Below are 23,963 nucleotides of genomic sequence, written 5' to 3'. Positions count from 1 at the left end.
TGAAGTGCTTTGACGAAGTTCACCTGTCTCAAACACAGGTTTAGCATTAGCATAGGCATATGATACAAGAAAGCAAGCTTATGAAGCATCAGCCAAAAAAAAAAAAAAAAAAAAAAAACCCCTTCCACTTCACCCCTCCGTTCATTCGAAATACCTGTCCAGCTGAGCCTTAAATTTATTTAGGCTATCAACTTCCACAACAAGGGATGGAAGTCTGTTCCACCAACCAACTACCCGCTGGCTAAAGGCAAATTTCCGCACATCTATCCTACATCTGTCTTTCTTCAATTTGAATTTATACCCCCTCAGGTGATTATTCTGAGCAAGAGGAAGAATCCCATCAGCATTGAGCATGCTCAAACCATTCAAGGCTTTGTACACCTCTACCAGATCACCTCGCCAGTGCCTAGTCTCCAGACACTGTAATTTGCAAAACCTAAGCCTTTCTTCGTAAGAGCAACCCTTCGTTCTGTTCACTAACCTTGTTGCCCTTCTCTGTACTCGTTCCAGCAGCTCTACATACTTGTTGAAATGAGGCCTCCAGACCTGTGTACAGTACTCAAGGTGCGGCCTGACCATTGCCTTATACAAGGAAATAATCACCTCCCTATCCCTGCTAGAAAAATTCCTGTATATCATTGATAAGACACCATGAGCTACTCTTGCAGCCCGTCTGCACTGCTCAGAGAACTTCATATCTGCCTGCACAATTACCCCCAAGTCCTTTTCATTCTCTACCACTGTCAGTGTAGTGCCACAGAGTTGATACGTTGCTCTGGGGTTGCTGTTTCCCATATGTAGTACTTTACATTTGTCAATGTTAAACTTCATTTGCCACCTCTCAGCCCATCTGCTCAACCTTTCCAGATCCTGTTGCAGCAACATAGTGTCAGTAGCATCCTTAACAACCCTGCCAACCTTTGTATCGTCTGCAAACTTGGACATTAAGCTTGACATACCATCATCATTATTATTTATAAATACAGAAAACAACAATAGACCAACACTGAACCCTGAGGGACTCCACATTAGTCCACGATGAGCAGTGTCCATTAATTACCACTCGCTGTCTTCTGCCACTCAACCATCCCTTTATCCAAAGCAGCAATTTGCCACCAATGCCACACTGCTCCAATTTGTGCAGCAGTCTTCCCTGTGCAACAGTATCAAAAGCCTTTCTAAGATCCAAATATATAATATCAAAGTTATTCCCAATTCTTTTGTGACTACATCATAGTATCCAATCAAATTGGTCAGGCAAGACCTTCCCTTAACAAAACCATGCTGTGTCTGAGCTATAACTGAAGTCGTGTCTAGATGATCCCGCAGTGCTTCTTTAACCAGTGCTTCCATTAATTTTCCTGGAACAGAAGTTAAACTCACAGGTCTATAATTACTTGTGTCAGCCTTTGATCCTCCTTTGTGAATTGGGGTTACATTTGCACATCTCCAGTCTGTGGGTACCTCCCCTGAGTCCAAGGAAGCTCTCATAATTATGGCTAATGGATTGCTTACTTCCTTTGCTGCCTCCTTTAATATAACTGGATAGATCCCATCCACCACAGGTGCCTTTCTTGTATTTATCTTCAACAATTTCTCCTCCACTTTACTCTCAATTATTGCAAGATCATCTAGCTCACTGCCAGTGTTTACTTTATCTATGGCATTCCCCTTCCTGAATAACTCCTTATGTGTGAATGTAGATGCAAAATATTGATTTAGTTTGTTAGCTACCTGAGCAGGATTGTGAACAGTTGAACCATCGATATCAAGTGGACCAATCTGATTCATCCCCTTCTTTCTAGAGTTTACATAAGTAAAGAACTCCTTGCTGTTTTTCTTTGCATCCCTTGCCAAAGATTTCTCGTAATCTGCCTTTGCCTGCCTAACCTCCTTTGTAACTTGATTACAGATCAACTTATATCTATCGTAGGCTTCTGTGTCACATGTTAATTTATATGTATCCCATGCATTTTTTCTTCTCTGCCATATGTCTCATTAGTTCATCTGATATCCATTTAGGCCTGAACCTTGAACAATATTTCTTAGTTGGTCTGTAAAGCCTAGTTGCTTCCAAGATAAGTTCTTTGAATGCTTCCCATTTTGAGTTTTCTGTTGGTAACATCATCAGTTGGTCCCACTGTATAGAACTTAAATACTGTCTCAGACCATCGTTGTCGCCTTTACAAAAGTAATAACCCTTCCCTTTACCCCTGATGGTAGTTACCTCTTTGAGTAAATCCCACTTCAGCACACTGTGATCACTGCCACCTAGTGGTTCCTGTATCTGCAGATTCTTAATGCATGAAGAATCACTACTGATAATCAAATCAAGAGTATTGCTCCCTCTAGTAGCCTCCAGAACATGCTGATTTAGAAAACAATCATCCAATAAATCCACTAATGCCTTGCTAGTGTGTGAGTGACCGACCCACAAATTCCAGTCAATATCTGGGAAATTAAAATCCCCCATTATAAGACTCTCTGATTTACCAGCCCACTCTATTTCCCTGTAAAGTTTCTTATTATACTCATCAGAGTCATTAGGCCTATAGCACACTCCTACTGTCAATTTTGATCTCCCAATGCTTATGTCACACCAAACTGACTCAACACTGCACTGTCCAGCGATGTCGACTGGCTTCACTTCCTTGGATTTTATGTGTTTCTTTACTAATAGCATAACCCCTCCTCCCTTCCTATCCTGTCTATCCTTTCTGTACACATTGTACTCCCCAAATTCCAGTTCTGCATTCCTTATATCTGTGTGACACCGCGTGTCTGATATCCCAACAATATCTGCCTTTGATGTTTTGAGCAATACCTCAAATTCATCAAATTTATTTACCAAACTCCTAGCATTGGTGTACACGCAAGTATACATGCACCTGTTCTTTTTCTTAGCTACCCTAACACAACCCATGTTTTTTTTTTAACTTGTACCCCAATGACTCCCAGCAGTCTCTGAAATATCCTGCATCTTATTTTCCAAGCTGCTGCTCATTCCAATAGAAGCAGTGCAAGAATCACTTTCACCTGTGCCAGTGGCTACTGTTAATCTATTAGTCCTTGTATCCTCCCAATTTAGCAGTTTTCTGATCCACCTAACACTGCACCGATAGCATCAGCAAACATTCTTGCACCCTTTCTATTTAAGTGTATCCCATCCCTGTAGAAGCAATCTCTCCTGTTAACAAGTACAAACCAGGCTGAAAAAAATTCTATCCCTTGAGCCTTGCACAATCTTTCCAGGGCCAAATTGATCGACAGGGCTCTCATCCTATACTCCCTCCTGTCATGTCTGGGCAGAATTGTAGACACTTTCAAATTCAACCCAAATTCATGGCTTTTTTTCAACAGTGACTTGTACTTGTTAAGTAATTCCACCGGTCTCCTACTCTTAATATCATTAGTTCCAACGTGTACAAGTATATCACCTTTTGTGCCCTTAAAAGATGATATCCACTCTACAACGTCATCAACTTTTGCCCCTGGTCCTGTTCCACCTATCCTTTTTACAAAGCATGTTTCCCATTTCCCTGACAATAGAGTCACCAACAACTACTAATTCCTTTGGGACCAGCGCATTCTGTCTTAGGGGTTGCCGCTGTGTTGCGTGATGCCGAAGTGCAAGCTCTGACATTGGTGTGGGCGGTGTGGGCAGCTGAGAACTTGATGGGCTCCTCACTTTTAATCCTTCGAGGGCATCCACCCTGTCCTTCAAGAGCTCATATAGGGCCATAACAACGCTGAGTTGTCGCCTGATTTCCTTACACTCCTTGCATCGCGCACATACAAAGTCATCCCCCCATGGCAATATCATGTCCCGTACCGACTGCTCCACAAACATCAAGCAAATAGTGCATTTTAAAAGGATGTGATTCAGAGGGCAACTGCTCCCCTCAGTTCTCCCATTAGCTCAAGCTAATGGGAGTGCATCCCTCGGCACTTCCATTAGCTTGAGCCTTTTGCTTTGCTGCTCTGAGTCATGGTTTCGATTTAATTTCAATAAAATTTCGATTTCAGTACAAAATTAAAACCCTAAACTTGTATCCCAACACAGTTATAACGCTATATTTATGTTTCAGTATCGAGTGTTATCTACGAAATCCCTTTATATAACTTCCGTATCAAGTATTAATTATTTATTTTTGCTAATTATTTATGTTACATAATCTAAGTCATTATATGTATATAGTTAAAAGTACAATTTAATTGACAATGAAGTTCAACAAGATTAATAGATTTACTGATTAACTGACAATATTATATTATGTACTATACTAAACTAAGCTTATGCTATCTAGTTCGAGATATTTTGTATCGCGTAACAATGGCGGCAATTTACGAACGGTAAATCTACGGACACTTAAGTATCGATTAACTTCCAAATCTCGCTGTCTCAATTCAGAATAAACTAAGGATCCTGACTAGCTACTTACAGAAAATAATTTGATATAACAATTGGTTAATAAATCGGCTAAATATGGTTAAAAAAAAAAAACCTCTCGTTCAACGGAGCTGCAACTTGTAACACGTGGATTTGATACCCTAACCGATACTAAGTAATACCTACAAAATCTCTATCTAAGTTAAACTTTAAACTAAGTATCGTAACTAGGAATATAAAGCTACTCTAGAAAATAAGTTAATATGCCAATTTAAGCTAATAAAACAGAAAATAAATCAGAAAAAACTTCTCTGTTCCAGGAGCAGCAATAAGCTACGTCTTAAAGCAGAAAATGAAATGTTAACTCATGTTATCCAACTTTTCGTTGGATAACAACCTGCAAATGGAAACAATTTTCATTCCCATTTGCATTGAAATGAAAATAAAAATTTATTGTATCTTCATTCAACTTCACTCTTAAAAATTATACAGATAGTATCTTTAGAATACCAAAAAAATTTACGTAGTCCAAAGTTACGTAACTGGGGCTTACATAAGTTGGGGACTAACTGTATATTGGTCAAGTCAGAATATACATAAGTCATATGGTACTAGAAACTTATACAAAATAAATGTTATAACAAGCAGGCAGGGCCCTGAACTTCTTATTCTATTTTAAAACATATCTTGGGTTATATTCATTGGATTTTCATGATGCATCAATTTAGAATGGTACGCAAAATATTATTAAAGAACTATCAGTGTAAATACACAATACTTCATTCGTAATAGTAAACTACAGTAGTAGTGTAAACAGCATCGATTTAATTGTATCTAATATTGTGACTACCTTCACAATGAATTACCATGTATTGCACTAAATCGAATAAGTTAAGCCTCGCCAATGGGGAGAAGGCTTTTTTTGTTACTTATTCTCAGTGGATACCACCACCCAGATGGCACCATTTCAAGACTTGTTAGCCTATCATTGGTGTGCAGGCAGGTACCCTGGTTAGTAATATTACTATGTACACCTTTTGGCATCTCTCATATTGTGGAGTTATACTTCATAACTAGGTTGGCATGATTGCAACACCAGGGTACCTACCCGCCCACCGATGATAGGCCAACAAGTCTTGAAATGGTGCCATCTGGGTGGTGGTTTCCACTGAGAATAAGTAACAATAGCCTTCTCCCCATTAGTGAAGCATTACTTATTTGAGGTAGTGCAATACAAAGTAACTCGTTGGGAAGGCAGTCTCAATGAGATACAATTACTATTATGAACGAAGTTGTGCATTTACACTGAGAGTTCTTTAATTCGTCGTATATTATACCGTGTGCATTTATTTTTATTAGTAAAAAATTATGAAATAAAAGAAAGTTTTAAAACATAAGAAAAAAAAATTTAACATGCCTGAAATGTAATGCAATGTATAAATTGTCTGACTTGTTTTTATAATACTTACAGGTAATTGAATAGTATGAGAACATGGAAATTTCTCTTCACTCTTGAGATACCAAATACTTGACTTTCCTGACCAAGCAAGGCACTTATAATAGTACCGTAGAAAAGTTTTCTCCTGTAAATAAACAAAACAAAAAAAAAAAAAAAAAACACTACAATATATATCAAAATGAACTACTTACTTATTTTTGGAAATAATTTCATAATAAACATTAATATGGTTACTGAGACTGGTCACAGATATTCAAACTTATAAACTTGTCTAGCTCTGCTGAAAGATTTGATACTAGTGTCTTTAAAGGTTTCTAGCTTTCTGCCTGGAAGCATTATCACTAGCCATCCCCTCCAATAGTTTTTCTAGTTCTTCCCTGAATTTATTTAAAATATCAACTTCCATAACAAACGAAAGTTTGTTCCAATGATTAACAACCTGCTAGTTGAAGGTAAACTTCTGCACATCTATTCTGCAACAAACTTTCCTCAATCCATTCAAAGTTTTAAACACCACAATCATATCACCTTGCAGATGGCTAGACTGAGATGCTGTAATTTGCAGAAATAATGAATCCTTTCTTGGTAAGAGCACCCATTTGTTCCAATCATCAATCTCATTGACTTCTCTGCACCCATTCCAACAGCTCTACATCCTTTCTAAAATAAGGCCTCCAGACCTGTATGCAGTACTCAAGATGTGGTCTGACTATTGCATTATTACAATGGGATAATCACCTCACTATCTATGCTAGCAAAATTCCTGTATATTACTGACGAAATCCCATGAACTGACCCAGCAGCCTGTTGACACTGCTCTGAGAACTTCATATCCGACTGCACAGTTACCTCCAGGTCTTTTTAATTTTTCACTATCCTCAGTGAATACCACACAGTTGGCACATTAATGTGGAATTACTGCTACCCATATTCAGTACCTTGCATTTGTTAATGTTAAACTTTAGTTGTCATTCCTCAGCCCATCTACCAATTTTTCTAGATCTTGTTGCAATAGTATACCTTGATTATTTTCATTAACCACCCTGCCAACCTTTGTATCATTTGCAATACTTAGACATTAAGCCGGATATACCTTCATTAATAAACACAAAAAAACAATGGACCCAGAAACGAACCATGGGGAACTCCACTAATAACATTAGTTCACAAAAAACTGTGTTCACTGATAACCACTCTTTCTCCCACTCAACCATCCTTTTGTCCATAGCAGTAATTTGCCCCTTAATGCCATACTGCTCCAATTTGCACAGCAGTCTTTTATGTGCAAAACAGTATCAAAGTTCTCATGAAATCCAAGTATATGATATCAAAATTATTTTTTGCATCCAGTTCCTTTGTTTCTGCACCACAGTATCCAATTAAATCGGTCTGACAAGATCACCCCTTAAAAATCCATGCTGTTACTGAAGTATAATTGCACTCCTGTCTAGACTGTCCTGCATTACTTCTTGAACTAGTGATTCCATTATTTTCCCTGGAACAGAAATTAAACTAAGAGGTCTCTAATTACTCATGTCACTCTACATTTGCATATCTCCAGTCTACATTTCATTCAGGGACCTCCCCTAAATCCAAAGATGCTCTCATAATTATGGCTAAGGGTTTGCGTATCTTCTTTGCAGCTTCAATTAATGTAATTGGATTGATCCCATCCACCCAAGGTCTTATTTATGTTTGGCTTCAACAATTTCTCTTATGCTTTCCTCTCAGTTATGTTCTCTGACTTTATAAGTCTAACTTGTTCCAATAGTTGATTACTTTTAGTCTAAAGGAAAATTCTGTCATCCAGTCTACAACCTATCTTTCCTTAATCTGAATCTATATCCTTTGTTTGATCATACTAGAAAGAAAAAAAACATGCTCCATCATTAACTTTGCACAACCTTTTTAATTCTTTAAACCTCAATCAGATACCAATGCAGATGCCCAATTCCCAAAATTTGATGCTTACGGAACTGGTCGCTTTTACTGTAAAAATAGCTCTTTCCATTCACAAATAACCTTATTTTCCTCCTCTCTATCTTTTAACTTTGTCAATATCTTTATTATAAAGGCAAATGCAGTTATGTCTTGACTACTGTTGGAAGAAGAACATTTTAAACCATCAAATAAAAAACTTTTGTTATATTTGTTCATTTTAATTTATTTATTTATTTATATGTTTCTTTCCAGTTTGTTCATTACTTTCTGTTCTACATTTGGATCATATAGAGACAATTGTTGATATTTTTTTAGATAACAGTCAATGTCCAAAATAAAATCCTTTTGAAATTCAAAAGAACCAACATTTCCTAACATTATTTTATTTAATATAGATGTGGTACACTAGCTTATTTTGAATGTTAAGGTATCTTGGTACTCAAGTAGCAAAATCGCACCTTGCCAAGTACAACCTTAAATTGCTGCATTGGAATGCAGCACTTTTTTGGTAGTTTTAATGGTGTACTTTTTTTCTATAACAGTCCTAGTCCTTTCCTGAAATAAGGCCATTAGACATGTAAGCAGTATTCACGAAATGGTCTAACCATTGATAGGTACAGTTAAATAATTATATTTATCGCTACATACAAAATACCTGCATATCAAGGATATGCACCCCCATGCACTGCCCTGCTTTGCTTCTGTTGAGAGAACTTTACCCCAACTGTATTAAAACCCAGGCTTTTCATCTACAACAGTACTGAAAGTGCTATCACCCTCATTTCTTTAATCACCCCCATTGCTTGGGACCACAGATGCAGACCCTTGCATTTACGAGCATTAAAGGCGCCTCCATAGCCGGGTGGGCAGGAGCAGCAGTGCGTAGCACATGCTTCTTGATGAGACCGGGATTCGAGCCCGTGAGCCACCAAATATGGAGGATGCAGAAAGGTCAGGGAATGACCACCGCATAACCCCGGAGCAATATGGCCTTAGTTGCTAATGCTCCTAAAAACCAAATAACAACAACAACAATTAGCATTAATGTGATTTTTCATACCAATTGTATAATTTATCAGTCTTGTAATAGCAATATACCCTAGCACTCACTGTTAACAACTCTGCCTACCTCAATAATATAACCAAATTTTACAAGAAGCTTGTAATACCATTGTTAATATCTTTAACCACATGTATCAGACAACACAAAATCACCAAAGGTGATTCTGTGTTGTCTGAAACATGAAGTTAGGTTCCACAGAAAGTATATAATTGATCAGCTATATTGATATGGGATTTATTTAAAGATATAACTACCATTGGGTCTAAAACAAAGAGATTTTGCTTTCACAGAGGCAATTAAAATAGTCTTAAACAGTTTTTAAATTCTTTTCAGTGACAACAACTGATATTAAAAACTATAAATTCTTCATGAGAAGTACTCGGGGAAAGTAATCATGAAGCTACTACGCTCTTCATACCAACTAAGAGATAATGGTCAAGGTTTTCACCTAAATGGATGTCATTATGAAGTGGAGAGACTATTGGCAAGGAAGAAAAATGCATGGGATGACCATCAATTACTAAGAAATACATATATCTATAGTAAGTAAAAAAGTATTCTACAATCAAGACACTAAGGGCATTAGACAAGCTAAGACAGATTACATTCCTTCACTAAGAATGCAAAGAAAGGAAGAAAATAATTCTTTGCATAAGTTATACTAAAAGGAAGAAGAGGAACTGCATTTATCCATTAAATATGGATGGCATAACTACTCATGATACTGTTCATACTGCTGACAAACTGAATAAATATTTTGCATCCACATTCATGCATGAATGGGGATGAGACCCTTATGATGAGAGCCTTGTCGATCAATTCGGCCCTGGAAAGATTGTGCAAGGTTCAAGGGGTAGAATATTTTTCAGCCTGGTCTGTACTTGTTAACAGGAGAGATTGCTTCTACAGGGATGGGATACACTTAAATAGAATGGGTGCAAGAATATTTGCTGATGCCATCGAGGCAGTGTTAGGTGGGTAGGAAAACTGCTAGCTTGGGGGGATACAAAGACTAATAGATTAACAGTAGCCACTGGCAGAGGTGAAAGTGATTCTTGCACTGCTTCTATTGGAATGAGCAGCAGCTTGGAAAATAAGATGCAGGATATTTCAGAGACTGCTGGGAGTCATTGGGGTACAAGTTAAAAAAAAAACATGGGTTGTGTTAGGGTAGCTAAGAAAAAGAACAGGTGCATGTATACTTGCGTGTACACCAATGCTAGGAGTTTGGTAAATAAATTTGATGAATTTGCGGTATTGCTCAAAGCATCAAAGGCGGATATTGTTGGGATATCAGTGACGTGGTGTCACACAGATATAAGGAATGCAGAACTGGAATTTGGGGAGTACAACGTCTACAGAAAGGATAGACAGGATAGGAAGGGAGGGAGGAGGGGTTATGTTATTAGTTAAGAAACACAAAATCCAAGGAAGTGAAGCCAGTCGACATCGCTGTACAGTGCAGTGTCGAGTCAGTTTGGTGTGACATAAGCATTGGGAGATCAAAAATTGAGAGTAGGAGTGTGCTATAGGCCTAATGACTCTGATGAGTATAATAAGAAACTGTACGGGGAAATAGAGTGGGCCAGTAAATCAGAGTCTTATAATGGGGGATTTTAATTTCCCAGATATTGACTGGAATTTGTGGGTTGTTCACTCTCACACTAGCAAGGCATTTGTGGATTTATTGGATGATTGTTTTCTACATCAGCATGTTCGGGAGGCAACTAGAGGGAGTAATACTCTTGATTTGATTATCAGCAGTGATTCTTCATGCATTAAGAATCTGCAGATAAATGAACCACTAGGTGGCAGTGATCACAGTGTGCTGAAGTGGGATTTACTCAAAGAGGTAACTACCATCAGGGGTAAAGGGAAGGGTTTTCGCTTTCGTAAAGGCGACTACGATGGTCTGAGATGGTATTTAAATTCTATACGGTGGGACCAACTGATGATGTTACCAAGAGCAAATTCAAAATGGGAAGCATTCAAAGAACTTATCTTGGAAGCTACTAGGCTTTACATACCAACTAAGAAATATAATTCACAGTTTAGGCCTAAATGGATGTCAGATGAACTAATGAGACATATGGCAGAGAAGAAAAATGCATGGGATACATATAAATTAATGGGTGACATGGAAGCCTATGATAGATATAAGGTGGTCTGTAACCAAGTCACAAAGGAGATTAGGCAGGCAAAGGTAGATTATGAGAAATCCTTGGCAAAGGATGCAAAGAAAAACAGAAAAGAGTTCTTTACCTATGTAAACTCTAGAAGAAAATGGATGAATCAGATTGGTCCACTGGATATTGATGGTTCAACAGTTGAGGATCCTGCTCAGGTGGCTAACAAACTAAATGAGTATTCTGCATCTACATTCACACGAGGAGTTATTCACGAAGGGGAATGCCAGAGGTGAAGTAAACTCTGGCAGTGAGCTAGATGATTTTGTAATAACTGAGAGGAAAGTGAAGGAGAAATTGTTGAGGATAAACATAAAAAAGGCACCTGGGGTGGATGGGATCTATCCAGTTATATTAAAGGAGGCAGCAAAGGAAGTAAGCAAACCCTTAGCCATAATTATGAGAGCTTCTTTGGACTCAGGGGAAGTACCCATAGACTGGAGATGTGCAAATGCGATCCCAATTCACAAAGGAGGATCAAAGGCTGACACAAGTAATTAGAAACCTGTGAGTTTAACTTCTGTTCCAGGAAAATTAATGGAGGCACTGGTTAAAGAAGCACTGCAGGATCATTTAGACAAGGCTTCAGTTATAGCTCGGACACAGCATGGTTTTGTTAAAGGAAAATCTTGCCTGACTAATTTGATTGGGTACTATGATGCAGTCACAAAAGAACTGGATGCAGGGAATAACTTTGATATTATATATTTGGATCTTAGAAAGGCTTTTGATACTGTTGCATATGGAAGACTGCTGCACAAATTGGAGCAGTGTGGCATTGGAGGCAAATTGCTGCTATGGATAAAGTGATGGTTGAGGGGGAGAAGACAGAGAGTGGTAATCAATGGACACTGCTCATCGTGGACTAGTGTTATTAGTGGAGTCCCTCGGGGTTCAGTGTTGGATCCATTATTGTTTACTGTATTTATAAATGATATTGATGATGATATATCAAGCTTAATGTCCAAGTTTGCAGAAGATACAAAGGTTGGCAGGGTTGTTAAGGACACTACTGAAGCTATGTTGCTGCAACAGGACCTGGAAAGGTTGAGCAGATGGGCTGAGAGGTGGCAAATGAAGTTTAACATTGACAAATGTAAAGTACTACATATAGGAAACGGCAACCCCAGAGCAACGTATTAACTCTGTGGTACTACACTGACAGTGGTAGAGAATGAAAAGGACCTGGGGGTAATTGTGCAGGCAGATATGAAGTTCTCTGAGCAGTGCAGACAGGCTGCAAGAGTAACTCATGGTGTCTTGTCAATGATATACAGGAATGAATTTTTCTAGCAGGGATAAGGAGGTGATTATTCCCTTGTATAAGGCAATGGTCAGGCCACACTCTGAGTACTGTATACAGGTCTGGAGGCCTCATTTCAAGAAGGATGCAGAGCTGCTGGAACAAGTACAGAGAAGGGCAACAAGATTAGTGAATGGAATAAAGGGTTGCTCTTATGAAGAAAGGCTTAAGTTTTGCAAATTACAGTATCTGGAGACTAGGCACCGGCGAGGTGATCTGATAGAGGTGTACAAAGCCTTGAATGGTTTGAGCATTCTCAATGCCGTTGGGATTCTTCCTCTTGCTCAGAATAATCACCTGAGAGGGCATAAATTCAGATTGAGGAAAGATAGATGTAGGAGAGATGTGCGGAAATTTGCCTTTAGCCAGCGGGTAGTTGGTTGGTGGAACAGACTTTCATCCCTTGATGTGGAAGTTGATAACCTAAATAAATTTAAGGCTCAACTGGACAGGTATTTCGAAAGAACGGAGGGGTGAAATGGAAGTGGTTTTTTTTTTTTTTTTTTTTGGCTGATGCTGCATGAGCTTTCTTTCTTACATCATATGCCTCTACTAATGCTAATGAAGAAGTTTTTAGGGATGGAGATACCAGAAGCATACCAAGTTATAACTGGGAACTAAATGATTTTGTGTTAACTGAGCGAAAACTGGAAGAGAAATTGTTGAAGATAAAAATAATAAGGCATGCAAGTCTGATGGAATTTAACCAATTATACTGAAAGAAGCATCAAGGAAGGTAAGCAAACCTTTGGCCATAATTATGATCACAGCCTTAGATTCAAGGGAGGACTTTACAGGCTTCAACTTCCATTCACACAACTATTTTCTGAAACTTACATCTACAGAAATTCAAGTCTAATGTCAACAAGTATCTTCTTTCATCTTCTCAACATTCAACCCACACATGGTACTAAAGGTTATAATACCTTTTGTTTGAGGTTTTCATAATAAAAAAAAAAAAAAGTACAGTTCACTGTTAATAGTAAATCATTTTCTGTTCAAAGAACCCTTTTTCCCATAAAACTTTATAGATTCTGGAAGCACACAGTAGTGCCTGTAAATGCATTTCATTATTATAAGTTACTTGTTAACTAACTTAATGAAAATAAAATCAGCAGTGCTACAAAATGCTAACTGCAAAAGAGAAAATTCTTAGATATAATGTATAAATAAAATGTGTAATGATGGAATTCTTAAATATAAAATAAAAATTGTTTGCTATACAGGTAGTTCTCGACTTTACGAGTTAATTCGTTCCTAGCACGCGCTCGTAAAACGGTAATTTATTTCCCATAGATATAGTGTTAAAAATAGGGGTTACGTTATGAAATTAGTTAGCTAATTAGTTTATGTTTAAACAATGTTTGATTTATCTAAAGAAATGGAAACATAGCCTGTAAAATCAAGCAAATTATAATAATAGAGAAATTATTTATGGCTTACAAATGTTAAAGAATGTTTATTCTTCACCATCATCATCGACTAAATGCACACTCACTGATCACTCATTAGTGGCTTGGCACTCGTTGGTTTGTTGCACAAGGAGTTGCCTTCTTTAGAAATGCTTCAAGAGGCATTTATTTCCAAGATAATCTTCTCTTTTCTTTATAAATTTCAATAGCATGCATAAGCATTTTTTAACGGAACACACAAATTGCAACTAACACGATTTGCGTGGAGTAACAAGTTTATGAAGCTTAAAAAAAAGAAAAAAAAGGAATGAAGAGAAAATTCTGAAAATTTATTTATGCGATTGAAGATTTCAGTAAAGGGCAAACACATTTCACCATAATAACATAAAAACCCACAACAATTCCAGCTATCGGTATTTTCACAAATACAATAACATGGAGTTTACTACCCGTTTATAACTGCTTGCAGTAACAGAAAAGCCCAATAAACCAAAGTGCAAATTGTTTTATGGTCGTGATTTCCAGAAATGTGCTTTAGAAAAATATCACAAAGCTGTTCAAAATTGGTTCTTATAACAGAACATATGATATCGATGGAAGCGTAGTGCATTTAATGATTTGAATTGGTAACTAATACAATTTACACTATAAAAACGACCTTTTAGGGAGTTATATAGCGAAAATTTGAACTTCCGAGGTCGTGGAATGAATTACCAAAAAACATGTTATTGGGTTCACATTACGATATTCTCGCGATACGATAGTAATGGATTAATATCTTAAAGATTAATATCATATCGGGGACTTATAATGTATAGCTACGCGTTGTTTTGAAATGCAATATTTATGAATGTTTAACATTCATTTTTTGCAATTAGTATTTTCGATTTTGTTGATACTTGAAAGAAAAAAAAAACTCATAAAGCGAGAACTGCCTGTATAAGGAAAAAGGTTTTTTTTTTTTTTTCTTTTTAATTCATAACTGTTTGATTATGAATAAGTGCAACACCAAAAAATTTATTTTAAATCAAATCACAAAATTTTAAAGCTCACCAAAACAGAGGTTCCTACATATTCATCATAGCATAAGGTCCGTCGCAACAGCCAGCCAAATGTAATATTGAATTCTTTTGATGGTGTTGAAGACTCACATAAAACTAAAAAAAATAAAAATAAAATAAAAAGCAAATGATATATATTTATCTTACATGAAGAATGTGACTTGGATTATTAACAGAATGCCAATGAAAATTTCAACAATAAAATTAACAATATTTTCACATTAATGTTGAAATATAAAATTTCACATTTTATATTTCAACATTACTGTTGAAATATAAAAGGCTTATTTATATATATATATATATATATATATATATATATATAAAACTATAAAGATTATATGAAAAGGAGAAAGAAAAAGTAGGAAAAAATTATTTATGGACAAGGGCCACTGATACACAGAAAGCACTCAATGACCATAATAGAATAATATGTAAATAAGTAAATTTAAGTTTTGCCGCATAATATTTACTGTTTTTACTTCCATGTGCTTCTTACCACTATTCCCTCCATTGGCCACTTGCTACCCTTGGCTTTATCCTACATTTATAATTCTTTATTTTTATTTTTTCATCTATATATATTTTGATTTTGTTCCTCTGTCGTGTCAACCTTAAATTACATGCCAGCTTTCTATAATCCTCCCTTATACCCTTATTTTCATATATAATTTTACTTTGGATTTCTAAAAAAATTTTTTTTTCCTCACCTTAATGCTATTTATTAATTTTATTTCGCCATGGCATGTACTTTATTTTAGAAACAGAGGGCATTATATTGTTGTCTTGTTGTGCAGTTCTGGTGATTGACAGTTGAAGGAACACAGGATTGTGAGATATGTGACAATATAATTTTTATATAAGTATTTATTTTCTTGTTTTTATTTATTAATTTGTTTGTTTGTTTATTTATTTTTTTCTGCAGCTTTGTTTTCAATTCTATCTTTCTTTTCTTTTCTCTGCAGCTATTACCTATTTACTCAGTTAAGAAAAGGAGGAATTACCTCTATGATGTCCTGTAGAACACTGAGATGATATGCTCCGTTGTTGAATTAACTATATAAATAATTTACATGAATTCCTCACACTCATAGTTTTCAAACTTGGAAGGAAAAGTTTTTTGGTCTACCCATGGGATTAAATCTGAGTGGTTTATTAGTGGAAATAGAGGGGGTATCAAAAGGTTCATACCCTTACCTAGAAATAACAGCCCTAGAAAGGTGCAACTTCACAGGAACTGTAATCCTTTTCTATGTACTCTCTATGTATAGTAATGCATTTCTCCCAACTATGGATGTTGTTTAATGCCTTGATCATAGAAGTCCGCACTTTCTGCCTGAAACCACAATTCCACTTCATTGATAACTTCCTGAGACAAATCAAAGCGGCGTCCACGCAATGGTTTCCCCATTTCTCGAAACAAGGAGTCTGATGGTGCTAGATCAGAATGTTGAAAAAAGTTCTCAACATCCACATTACACAAATCCAACAGTTGGCTAGAACACTGCATTTGACATTGCTTCTGCAAAGGCATCAGCAATCTTGGAACCCATCCTGCAAGACCTTAGACATGTGCAGATGGTCACGTAAAATGCTGTGGGCAGACCCATAACTAATTCCCACTGCATTTGCGATGAAATGAATTGTCACATGTCTGTCACTCAGCACCAGATGCTTGACCTTTGCAACTGTCTCACTGCTGTGGATGTTGATGGCCTTTCTTCTCTTGGCTCGTCAAAGACACTTGTACAACTGCACTGGAACTCCCGTTTCCACTTTTTTATAGTATCATAGGATGGACAATTCTGCCCTTACACATCTTTCATTTCTTCATCAATTTCCTGAGCTTTCTTGCCCTGCAAATGCAGGAACTTGATCACTGCTCAATACTCCACTTTGTCAACCATAGCGTCCTTCCTCAGATTCTGGGCTCCACCTCTGGTGTAAGATCACCTACAGGAATGAAATTTCACATGTTCGTTATTGAATATATAGATGACTTATATTAAAAACAGCATCTTCCTACTGATGTTTTATCTAGGTCAGGGTACGAACTTTTTGATACCCCATCGTATATCTTAACACTATTGAAATAATACATATAACACCCTTTCTTTCACATGTCACCTACTATGGTAGATATCTTGATGATATACTTTACATCACAGATTTGGGGACCATACAGGACATTTTATAGACCTTTAATAATATCCATGCAAGATTAAACTTTACACTAGAAACCAAAAATGCCGAAATGAAATTGTTTTTAAATTTCACCCTCACTTGGATCATGAACTTCAATTTAGCATATACAGAAAGTCCATCAACCCAGGAATGTTTCTACATTACAACAGCTATCATCCCTTTACCTATAAAAGGTCCATTGTCATAAACCAATTTCTCAATGCTTACAAATATTCAATATCCGAATCAGCCCTAAACACAGAAATACAAACATTAAGAAACAGATTTAAAAATATCCCCTGCCTATTATAAATGAAATAAGGTTGGTTGGTTGTTGTTGGGTTTTTTGGCACAAGAGCTACTTTGGCTAAATTGCACCATGAAATATGGTTACAAGCAATAAATGCATTACATAATACATGACCAGTCAATAATAATAACATACAAAAAATATTTTATTTCTTTACCATATATTGAACAATGGTACAAACAACTAAATAGTATTTTCACACACACACACACACACACACACACACACACACACACACACACACACACACACACACACACACACACACACACACACACACACACACACACACACAATTCAAAATCATAGCCAAACCCAAAAAGAAACTATGTAGCACTTAATAATCACTCAGCCCAATCCTTTACCATGTTCCAAATAAATAATTTGGTCTACAATGTATCTTGCAAGGATTGCAACTCTCCATACCAGCGATCAACTCACTGTACACCCAATTGTTTGTTTGTTGTTTGATTTTTAGGAGCATTAGGAACTAAGGCCATATTGCTCCGGGATATGCGGTGGTCATTCCCTGACCTTTCCGCATCCTCCGTATTTGGTGGTCACGGGCTTGAACCCTCAGTCTAATCAAGAAGCGTGTGCTACGCACTGCTGCTCCTGCCCACCTGGCTCCGGAGGCGCCTGTACACCCAATGCGAGAATTAAGCAACATTCAATGTCCATCCTTGTATCCCACTCCTCTGCTTCAGAAATTTCATTCCACGTGATCAGTGAGGACCACACCTTTCTATTCAATGAAGCAGAAATACTTGGCATCCAACATGATTAAGCAAAATTATTAATTGCTGAGACACTTGAAATTAAATTACTTCAAAAAAAAAACTTCGCCCATCTGTACCCACCAAAAATTTCTCCCTTGAATTTATTCAATCCATCCACTTCCGCAATAACAGATGAAAGCCTGTTCCAACAATCAACCATCCACTGACCAAAGGAAACTTGAGCAGATCTATCCTGCAACCATCCTTAAACTTGAATTTATGGTAAGAGGCTTTCCAAGATGATCAATACAAGAAAGAAGGGAAAGTAAGATGCTAAAATTCAGAACATTATCCTTAGGTGAGACTGCAACAGAATTACCACAGTGTAAGAGAGACAGAAGCATGAACAGATGGAAAAAAGTTGCTGCCAACAGATTTGGAAAGAGACCAGAAGGTTGAAATACCATTTGAACAAGATGCAAGTTTCCTGCTCTTAGCCATTCCAATATCAAATCTGGACTTATAATGTGTTTACAAACATTGCAAGATTTAGTGTAGGTAAAAAAAAAAAAAAAAAAAAAAAAAAAAATCAATCTATAAATCTGACTATAACCCAACTGCAACAGGCTATATATTCTTATAGCATATTGCATTTTATGTACAAATAAAATTTCTTGTACCCATTCTTGACTAGTTATTTCTCATACTCAGGTTCTGCCTATGGTTTAATTACAAATAAACTTAATTATTTTTTATTATTAGTTTTTAAATTACTTGTAGCTACATACCTGTGATATATATTTTTGAATTCTTATAGAGTGTCTTTGGTACACCAAGGTAATATTCAGTACCCTGAAAAGAACATACATTATCCTCACTGCAGTGTAAAAAAGAAAAATTCAGTTAAGATAAGTAAGCCTTTACTCAATATTAATGATTACAATAATCAAACAAAATAAAGAATTCATTAACTACAAGCACTATATAAATGTTAAATATTTCAGAGTGTATGTTTCCTAATATAGCTCAACAACCAGCATAAGCCTTTCATTAGTCTTATCTTTATTAACTGTGTGTATGCCCTTAAGTACTCACAGAAATCATCAGACTTAAACATATCAGAATACTATAAAAATGAACACAGATATATTTTCATATTTTACTGTCTCATACGCAAGGGGATGATCATATTTTGTTAATAACTGTTCTTCTCTCTCCAATTAGTGGTTCACTGTCAATCTTATAGATTGATAATATTATCGTAAGTTGAAAATTTTAATATATTATATTTAAATTTTTAACTTATTTTATATAAAAAGATTTTTTTTCTATAACATTTCTATAAAAAAATCTGGAGGGGTGGTTTGGTGTTATTTTGTTATGGCAATATTTAAGGGGAAAAAAATCCTTCAAGATTCCAAAGAGAGTATTAGAGAAAATAATCTATTGGCAGGATTCAGTAATTTAACATCAAATGCAATAGTAGAAGCAGTGAGAGAGAGAGATTAATTTATGTTTTATGGCACATGAGCAACTAAGGCTACGATGTGCCAAGTCCATTACTTAAATACAGGGTTGTTAAAATTAAAGTATCCCTATGTAGTGGTCTCTGAAGTGAGTTCTAAGGCTCGTACTGAAGAGAAATTTGGACAACAGGTACAATAAAGAATGCATTCGCCATTTATCAGAAAAAAAAATTAGTTACAAAATTTGTCACTGTATAGTGTGTAACTATCTTAGTTACAATTATGTCAATAACTTACGTTATTATCCAATAACTTATGTTATTTGCATAATCATAAGTTATTGCCACAGCACCACTACTCAGCTCTACTGTACTGCATAAAAGCAAAGCAGTCTCTTCAAAATCATACAGTAGCTGTCTGCCTGCACTACAGCAGCAATGCCAACAACGTTGCAGGAAAAGGCGCTATTAGTGACGCTGTACTATCAGAACAGCAACAATGCAGCTATTAGAGAATTCCAGTGTCAGAAGCATATAAGGCGTGGACCTATGACTGTTTGTACTGTCCATAATATGACTGCGAAATTTGAAGCAACAGGACATCTTGGTGTTCAACCAGGTAGAGGTCAAAAACGTGTGGACTCCTCTCGTGTTGAACATGTGAGGCAGACTACGAAAAATCCTTGGCAAAGGATGCAAAGAAAAACAGAAAAGAGTTCTTTACCTATTTAAACTCAAGAAGGAAAGGGATGAATCAGATTGGTCCACTGGATATTGATGGTTAAACAGTTGAGGATCCTGCTCAGGTGGCTAACAATCTAAACGAGTATTTTGCATCTACATTCACGCATGAGGAGTTATTCAGGAAAGAGAATGATGTAGGTAAAGTAAACATTGGCAGTGAGCTGGATGATTTTGTAATAACTGAGAGGAAAGTGGAGGAGAGATTGTTGAGGATAAACATAAAAAAGGCACCTGGGGTGGATGGGATCTATCCAGTTATATTAAAGGAGGCAGCAAAGGAAGTAAGCAAACCCCTAGCCATAATTATGAGAGCTTCTTTGGACTCAGGGGAGGTACCCATAGACTGGAGATGTGCAAATGTAACCTCAATTCACAAAGGAGGATCAAAGGCTGACACAAGTAATTATAGACCTGTTAGTTTAACTTCTGTTCCAGGTAAATTAATGGAGGCACTGGTTAAAGAAGCACTGCAGGATCATCTAGACAAGAATTCAGTTATAGCTCAGATGCAGCATGGTTTTCTTAAGGGCAGGTCTTGCCTGACCAATTTGATTGGATACTATGATGTAGTCACAAAAGAACTGGATGCAGGGAATAACTTTGATATTATATATTTGGATCTTAGAAAGGCTTTTGATACTGTTGCACATGGAAGACTGCTGCACAAATTGAAGCAGTGTGGCATTGGAGGCAAATTGCTGCTATGGATAAGGGGATGGTTGAGTGGCAGAAGACAGAGAGTGGTAATCAATGGACACTGCTCAACGTGGACTAATGTTATTAGCGGAGTTCCTCAGGGTTCAGTGTTGGGTCCGTTGTTGTTTTCGGTGTTTATGAATGATATTGATGATGGGATATCAAGTTTAATGTCCAAGTTTGAAGATGATACAAAGGTTGGCAGTGTTATTAAGGACACCACTGACGCTATGCTGCTGCAACAGGATCTGGAAAGGTTGAACAGATGGGCTGAGAGGTGGCATATGAAGTTTAACATTGACAAATGTAAAGTACTACATATGGGAAACAGTAACCCCAGAGCAACGTATCAACTCTGCGGTACTACACTGACAGTGGTGGAGAATGAAAAGGACCTGGGAGTAATTGTGCAGGCAGATATGAAGTTCTCTGAGCAGTGCAGACGAGCTGCAAGAGTAGCTCATGGTGTCTTGTCAATGATATACAGGAATTTTTCTAGCAGGGATAAGGAGGTGATTATTCCCTTGTATAAGGCAATGGTTAGGCCACATCTTGAGTACTGTATACAGGTCTGGAGGCCTCATTTCAAGAAGGATGTAGAGCTGCTGGAACGGGTACAGAGAAGGGCAACAAGATTAGTGAATGGAACAAAGGGTTGCTCTTACGAAGAAAGGCTTAAGTTTTGCAAATTACAGAGTCTGGAGACTAGGCACCGACGAGGTGATCTGATAGAGGTGTATAAGGCTTTGAATGGTTTGAGCATGCTCAATGCCAATGGGATTCTTCATCTTGCTCAGAATAATCAGCTCAGAGGGCATAAATTCAAATTGAGGAAGGACGGATGTCGGACAGATGTGCGGAAATTTGCCTTTGGCCAGCGGGTGGTTGGTTGGTGGAACTGACTTCCATCACTTGTTGTTGAAGTTGATAGCCTAAACAAATTTAAGGCTCAACTGGACAGGTATTTCGAGCGAACGAAGGGGTGAAATGGGAGTGGTGTGTTTTTTTTTTGTTTTTTTTTTGGCTGATGCTGAATAAGCTTGCTTTCTTGCATCATATGCCTCTACTAATGCTAATGTGGCTGTCGTGGATTTATCAAGTCAATCTCCATGTGGTAGTGCAAGTGTGCTAGCTATTTCTCGTGAAGTGGACATGCCGTATTCCACTGTAAGGCTAGTAATGCATCAGGTATTGCGGTACTATCCTTACAATATGCACATGTTACAGCAGCTAAAGCATGCTGATGCAGATATTCGTTTCCCATACGAACTTCAGTTTCTGGCACGAATGACAGTGGATATCACTTGGCCAGGAAACATCCTTTAGAGTGATAAAGCCCACTTCTGCTTAAATAAACAAGTGAATATACACAACTGTCACATTTGGGCAACAGAAAACCCTCAAGTTATCCAAGAGATCCCATTGCATTCTCCAAAAGTGACAGTGTGGATGTGGATTTACAGCCACATTCACGATTGGGCCATATGTTTCTGAACAGGTAACTCTGACTGGACTCTGCACCTGGTCCATCACTGGACAGCAATATTATGAAATGTTGGCAAATTTCATAATACCAGAGCTGCAACAATGTGGGTGCCTTCGGGATACCATATTCATGCAAGATGGTGCACCACCCCACATCCACCTTTGTGTCCAAAGATTGCTAAGGCAACACTTTACAGACAAACGGGTCATCAGCCATTGTTTCCAGACATCTTGGCCACCCCAATCACCAGACCTCACCCCATGCGACTTCTGGTTGTGGGGTTTTTGAAGAACCAGGTGTATCTGAAAGGATGTCAAACTCCAGCAGATCTGAAGGACATCATGTGCTGGCTATTCCAGTTGACACGTTACGTTCTGCTGTATAAAATGCTGTTCTTCGAATGGAAACTATTGTTGACCAAAATGGAGGACACATTGAACAATTGTAGCACTGTTCAAATTATTTGTATTGCCACAGTGCCATATAGTGACAAATTTTGTAACCATTTTTTTTTTCGAATAAATGGCGAGTGCATTCTTTATTGTACCTGTTGTCCAAATTTCTCTTCAGTACGAGCCTTAGAACTCGCTCCAGAGCCCTCTACACAGGGATACTTTAATTTTAACATAACATTTTAAAAGAACCCTGTATATTAAAAACAATAGTACATAAATTTAAATAAATAAATTACTTGAATATATTAAAAATAACAGTAACCTTAAAATAGGCTACTATGTTCCAATACAAAAAGAGATAAAAACAGGTAGAGATGTTTTTGAACAGGTAACTCCAACTGGACCCTGCACCTGTTCCATCACTGGACAGCAATATTATGAAATGTTGGCAAATTTCATAATACCAGAGCTGCAACAATGTGGGTGCCTTCAGGATACCATATCATACCACATATGATGATTATATGTCTATACAAATTTAGTTTTTAAAAATCTAAAAATTTCAGACATATCTTTGTCATATGAAATTTAACTGAGTGTACAAGTTTGCATAAAAGCAAAGCAGTCTCTTCAAAATCATACAGTAGATGTCTGCCTGCACTACAGCAGCAATGCCAACAACGTTGCAGGAAAAGGCAATTAAAATGCTGTCACAATGCTCACACATAGGACCTCAGCAGAAAGGAGTGTCAATGACTGTCCTATGCAGAGTTGAGCTAGAACAATTTCCTCTTTTCAGTTCCTGTGCAGACTAGGCTGCCAATGATCAATTACAGGCTTAATCTTGTATAATTTGTTTTAAACCTGCCGAGTGGTCAGGAACCGGAGTGCAGTAGCACACCCTCCTTGAGTAGACCAGGGTTCAAGCCCCTGACTGCTGAACACGGTCGATCTGCCAACTCGCACTAGACCAGCGTGGCAGATTATGGTCCATTTCCATCAGCATGAATTGTTGAGGAGGCTTCCATCCTGCAGTGGGTTTTTTTTTTTTTTTTTTTATGCCTTGAGTTTTGCCATTGAGAAACCAGTTTCTTCGTATTACTTGCCTGAAGTCTGTAAAGAAACTAACAGGCAAGGATTATAAAAGGT

The 23,963-nt window shown here is 37.2% G+C and overlaps 1 protein-coding gene across 1 annotated transcript in view; it reads right to left on the bottom strand.

Annotated features, from left to right (window-relative positions):
* Positions 1-23,963, bottom strand: part of LOC150082291 (Golgi-pH regulating cation channel) — a 263,701-nt gene that overhangs the window by 212,809 nt on the left and 26,929 nt on the right. The window contains exons 2-4 of the mRNA XM_090380108.1: positions 18,817-18,880; positions 14,808-14,911; positions 5,860-5,973 (exon numbers count right to left, since the gene is read on the bottom strand). Coding sequence (XP_090236234.1) covers positions 5,860-5,973; positions 14,808-14,911; positions 18,817-18,880 — 282 coding nt within the window. The remainder of the gene's footprint in view (positions 1-5,859; positions 5,974-14,807; positions 14,912-18,816; positions 18,881-23,963) is intronic.

Source organism: Mastigoproctus giganteus, chromosome 8, assembly GCF_048544385.1.
Source record: "Mastigoproctus giganteus isolate SK-2022 chromosome 8, ASM4854438v1, whole genome shotgun sequence".
In the NCBI taxonomy this organism is placed as follows: Eukaryota; Metazoa; Arthropoda; class Arachnida; order Uropygi; family Thelyphonidae; genus Mastigoproctus; species Mastigoproctus giganteus.
The sequence above is the reverse complement of the archived record's forward strand: the minus strand, read 5'-3'. Positions and strand labels throughout refer to the sequence as shown.